This window comes from Penaeus monodon, unplaced genomic scaffold (genome assembly GCF_015228065.2).
Source record: "Penaeus monodon isolate SGIC_2016 unplaced genomic scaffold, NSTDA_Pmon_1 PmonScaffold_1154, whole genome shotgun sequence".
Classification (NCBI taxonomy): domain Eukaryota; kingdom Metazoa; phylum Arthropoda; class Malacostraca; order Decapoda; family Penaeidae; genus Penaeus; species Penaeus monodon.
Genome location: NW_023640314.1, coordinates 33,458 through 39,108, shown reverse-complemented (window position 1 = coordinate 39,108; position 5,651 = coordinate 33,458). Strand labels below are relative to the sequence as shown.

The window sequence follows — 5,651 nt, the reverse complement described above, 5'->3', positions numbered from 1 at the left end:
CACCTGGACAGACTAAGGGGGGTGGGTGTGCCCGTGGGTTCACCAGGAAACTCTGATCATTTTACAGAACTCAAAACCTATGGACCCATTGCTTTGTGGAGTCTTTAGCCTAACACTCAAAGCGCTCGGATCCTTGGGTCGCCCCGGCAAGCGAACTCCATCTCCCTGAAGACATTAGAGGCCCGAAGCATTCATAAGGTCGGGCTGAAAGGAATCAATCTTTCGCAATCCAGCTGTGTAGGAGCGTAGGACACTGTGAGAAGGGGGCATGTTAGTTCATGGGAAAAATTTTGAGGGGGTTAAGGCCATTTCTTTGGGAAAAGACCTTCGCCCCCACCAAGCCCTGAAAAAAAAGAACTCTAAGCCCCCTCACAATTTCTGCGTCCTCACGGAGGGCAGATCTTCAGATCGTTGGGTGGTTTTTTTGGGGTTTTACCATAGACCTCCAACAGTTTAAAATTTTATGCAAACGTGTCACAGTGCCTTGCCGGACCCCCCCTCACGAGGAACCGCCTCCCCAATAGAGGTTGGATGGCAATTTCCAAGCTAAGATGGGAAACCTAAGGCATTGTGAACCCCTGCTGAATGCTAAAGGCGGGGGGAACCCTTTGGGCTCGGGGCCTGCATAATCCTGACTGCCATCTGGCGTTGGGGAAACATTTCCCCTTGCCCTGCTGGGGGGCGGGTCTCCTTCCGGGAAGGGGAAAAGGGATCGTTGTAGCAACTACCGTGGCATTACAATCGCCAACACTTTTCAAACCTGTTGGACTGATAAGGGCAGCTACTACCAAACATGGGGACAACTTTAGGAATTTAAAAGGGTCTCAGACCTTGACTTTGCTGAAAATGTTGCTTTTTTATCTGATCGTTGGGTCACTAATCGACCCATATTTGCAGCGGGAAAATTGGGGGGAAATTTTAACAGAGAGTTTTACTACCTTGGAAAAGTATATATCTCTGGCTTCAACCAAAAGTCAATAGAATTCTTTGGGGCAACGGGACCATAAACCGCCAAAAAGGGCATTTGGAGAGTCGTCCCTAGCAAAAGGCCCAACTGCTGTCTTCAAGGCCCTGAACGCCAGTTTTTGCTCTAGGAAAGCGAAACCTGGTGCTACCCACGCAGGGAGTTCATTTTGATCCCCTTTGTAAAAATTTCCCTTCAGGATCGGGGTACAGTTAGCAGGCCACGGCCAACCGGCGGTTCACTGTGGACGGCATGGGCCCTTTCTTGCATAACCCCCGGGTTTGCAAACTCAGGTATATGGGCCCTAGCTCGTTCCCTGTGGACGACCCCCCCATCGGTTTCTCTCTGCGGAAAACCCCGGGTGGGGAGGCCGTTTTTTATCGCTTTATTTGATCATTTTTATTTCTCAAAATTTTTATAATTTTCGTTTTTATAAAGCTATATTAATGTTCCCCTTTTTTTTTTTGCACACTTCGCATATACAAAATCGAAAAATCAACTGGCCCCCTTTGTTTGAGGGGAAAAGGGTTTACAGATTTTTCCAATGGCCTCTAAACAACAAAAACAATCTTTGTGTTCATTTTATTTTTTGATCTCTAATACATAATATCTAAAAATACATTTAACGCTTTCCCTTGAAAAATATAAGCACCTAACTTTCTTTTTGAAAAAAAAAAAATAAAAAAAGCAAAATAAAAAAAAAAAAACATTTCAGGGCATTTTTCCGGGGCAAAAAAGGTAGTTTAAAACGATATTAAAAATAGCACAACCATTGCCAAAAATTCCCCTTTGTTTTCCCCCAAAAGGGATAAAAAAAATAAAAAAAAAATAAAATTAAAAAAATCGTTATTCCTCTTTGGGTGCATACCCACCACACACACCACATAATATATATATAATATATTATTATATATATATATAATATTACATATTTTTTTGGTATATACATATAATATATATATATATATATAAATATATATATTTATTTTTTTACGCCGACCGCCTTGTCTCTCTGCCACCAACACAGGGCAGGCTAGGCAACGGCTCTATCCACGGGGGCGTGAAACTAAACAGCTCCAAGGGGGCCCGAGCCCCAGCGCCCCGAACCCACGAGGGGAAAACCCCAAGGGGCGAGGCGGGGCACGAAAAAAAACAAAAAAATGACATTTTTTTCCTTTTATTTACAAAAGTTTATTTACATACATTTTTCTATAGGCACAATACAGGGGGGGAAACCACAGTCCATGCCAATACAGCTTATAACGGGGAAACACAAAGTTTATCAGGCCCAAAAGGGCACACACGAGTTTTCACAGGACAGACCCAAACCCCGGGGTTCCTCTTGGCTTTTTCCCTCCCCTCCCCCGCTCACACCCGCTGCGCTTTTTTCCCCATCCCTTCATGTTAACACATCCCCCATCACCCTTTTTTCTTTTTTAACACATTTTCGCCAGAGAAAAAGACCCCCTGGCGTAGCACACCCCCCCTATAAAGCAGCGACCCGTCTGCTCTGCATACCTAAACATAAAACCAAAAAAATCTTTCATCCAGCGGGGTTTTTTCTTCGCTCTCGCGGGGGTCGTCTGGAGGAGTTGAGCGGCGGTAGTTTGGGCGGGGCCCCCAAAGGGGGGAAATCTCCTCCCCCCAAGCCCTGGCTCTGGTCACCATGACGCGTTATCGCCCTCACCGTCCAAAAATGCTCGCCTCACCGTCCATATGCTCATCCTCACTGGGGCAGCGTCTGCCACGCCCTCATCGCTGCTACGGGGCTGTCATTTTTTTTCCCCATGGCCCCAGGAGTAGTTCCGCCCATGTAAAGCCCACCCAAAGTCCTCGGGGAATCAGCAAGGGCCCCCCCAACCAACTCCTCGCTCCATTTCCCCTCAAAGTGCCCCTTGCACCACTAGCCCCTTTTGGGCCTTATGGGAGAAGTTTACCAACACTGAAACTACCCCTCCCCGGTCCAACAAGGCTCCCCCCCAACCGAGCCATCAGCCGCTGCGGGTTTTGGGATGGGCCCCAAAAGGGCCCTCATCCCGCTCACTCTTACGTCGAACCGATTCTAGACTCTGCCTGGGAAAGGTGCAGTCGCTCAGCCGAAACTACCTCGCAAGAAAACCTCTAAAAGCAAGGGCACTTCTTCCCGTGCCCCCCTCCCAGCTTCCCCCGGCACACACCCCCTTATCTGCGTCAGGTAGTAAAGGGGCCCAAAAGCAGTGCTCGCCCAGATGGCCAAACCCCGGCAGCCGGCCCGGGCTGCCCACGCCAATACGCCTCCCCCCTGGGCCCCTTGAGCTGCACACAATGCCCCCGGGCACCACACATCCTGTGGTTGTCGGAAGTCCATAGTGGCCAAAATATCAGGCCCACTAGGGTTTCTCACCCCCGTGTCCACTATCAGGTGGCATGGCTTCCCATCTAAGAGCCCTCCACCTGCTCGTGCTGGTTCGACGGCACTTCCCAAACGGGACCGGGAACCGAGGGCGGGTGGGTTTGGGGCCCCCTTTTCCACCTGTCCGATTTTTCCCCCTGCTACCCTTCCCCAGCCTTAGAAATGCACTCGGTGGTGACCATAAAACCCGCCCCCTCCTTGCAGCCTGCTGGAACATCAGAAACCGTCCGGTTTAGAGGAGTGTTCTCCCCCTCTGCACTGACTCTCTGTGCCCTACCCCCCGCAGCCCCAAACCCCGCCTTGAAAAGTTTCCAGGCCACCTTCCTCAATGCATCTTCCCCCTTTAGCCTTCCGGGGCCCCCGGGGGTCACCGGGGTGAGCCGGCCCTAGCCACTCTTGCCTTCAGGAAGGCCTGAAATCAAGGCCCTTCCAGGCCACCTGCAGGTCCTCAGGGGTGCCTCTTGACGTGATTGCACTGCGGTCCGCAAAGCTCAAAAAGAAAAGCGGGCCAACCCCGACCCCTTCTTCCGCAGCCCCAGGGTCACCCCTTACCACCCTTCCCCACCTGCCCACTGGGACAGTGTCTCGCCACGCTACGATCCCCTTCTTTAAGTGGGCCCATATACCTCGGCCCCGGGGGTGGTGCCCAAAAAGGCGTTTCAAAGCCCCCGCCCCTCTGGTGTAAGAGGGATTTGGATGGCGGGGAGATCCCCAACACTTCCACTGCGGGGTTTCCCTTAAAGCTGTTCCATGCAGGGCCTTCTCTTCCTGGTCCAGCCCTGGCAGATGCCCGCATTTTAAATGGCACATTGCCCCCCCAGGCCACCCTTCCCTCGTATCAGCGGCTTTCGCCTCCAGAATTCGGGGGGCCGAGGGGGTGCAGGGTGGAGAAAGCGTGCCGTAAAATACACACCTGGGGGGGGGGAAGGGGTGAGGGAGGAAAAGAGGGGGGTTACCCCGGGGCCCATTTCGGCCCCCCTTACCCAAGGGGCGGTTCCGATGGGTCCCCGCCTTCTCCCACCACTGGCTGCGCACGACGTTGCGAGGCCCGGGGGTTTTCCCGCCCCACCCCCGGGGAAACCCCAGTAAAACTGCACTCTGGGATCTGTTGCCAGAACCTCGTCTGCCTTTTCTGCTTGAAAAATTACTACCTCGTGACGGGCCCCCTTTCCTCCCTTTCCCTTCCCCCCTCAGGGTCTGAACCTCGCCCTTCAGAGTCTGCCCTCCCCCATCAGTTCACTTTCACGCTGTTTCAGGCCCTTTTCGGGTTTTTCGCTGAGTTTTCCATCTTCACAAATGCAAGATTTCTCTGTACACCTCAAAAAAGTCGGCAACGTTCCCCCTTAATGGTGCGCCCGCTCGTGGCCCCTGTGCCCGCTCTTTTGCCCTTTTTCCATTTCCCCCCTCATCCCGGGCCAGCATGGCAGTGACAGGTCCACTGGCTCGGCTTCACCTCACTCGTGCCCGCCCATCTACCCCCTCTCCCCCATGGCTCCGCCACTTTGGGCGACGAAAATCGGGCGTCACGATCAAAAAACAAATCCCACTCCTAAACCCTTTGTTTCACCCACCGCCTCGTCTCTCTCCACCACACAAGGGGAGGCTAGCAGACGGCGTCTACCACAGGGGATGAACCTGAACACCAAGAAGCACCGGCACCCCAGCGTCCCAAAACACCCCGAGGGGAAACCCAAATGGCGAGGCAGGGACGAAAAAACACAAAAGACGTCTTTCCCCTTTATTACACAAGTATTTACCTGCACTTTTTTAAGGGACAATGGGGGGAAAACCCATTTCACACTGCACGATACAGCTTTAAAAAAAGGGGAACACAAAATTTTTTCAGGTCCAAGGGGAACACAGTCTTTACAGGGGCAGTACCCAACCCCCGTCTCTCTTGGGTTGTTCCTCCGCTCCCCGCCACAGCCGTTCGTCATGTTGCCCGTCCCTTCAGTTTAACACATCCCCAGGTCATCCTTTTCATGTTCCCACATTTTTTGCACAGAGACAAAGACCCACTGGTACAAATATATGCACTAATATATAATGCTACACGCCTAATCGAACTTGACAAGAACGCATTCCTAGACGCACGAACCGTTACAATAGGTTAATCCAAATTGACAAGAACGATATGGTATTCCTCGTCCTGCCACTGGAACTTCCTCCAAGGTGCAGGACCCGAGCTCCCTCCTGAGGTGAATTACCTTTGGTGCTGGTTCACTGAGGGGATGAACAAAGGTTCCAAACAATGATGCCAAATCTTGTAGGTGGAATGGCATCTTCCTCGGGTCT

General features: G+C 51.9%; 1 protein-coding gene across 1 annotated transcript; it reads left to right on the top strand.

Annotated features, from left to right (window-relative positions):
* The first annotated feature begins 2,630 nt into the window (after window positions 1-2,630).
* On the top strand, window positions 2,631-5,315 carry LOC119568917. Its single transcript, XM_037917316.1, has 5 exons — window positions 2,631-3,046; window positions 3,125-3,365; window positions 3,561-3,731; window positions 3,890-4,256; window positions 5,203-5,315. Exons 1-5 carry the CDS (start codon window positions 2,631-2,633, stop codon window positions 5,313-5,315), a joined length of 1,308 nt encoding a protein of 435 aa, XP_037773244.1.
* The last annotated feature ends 336 nt before the right edge of the window (window positions 5,316-5,651 follow it).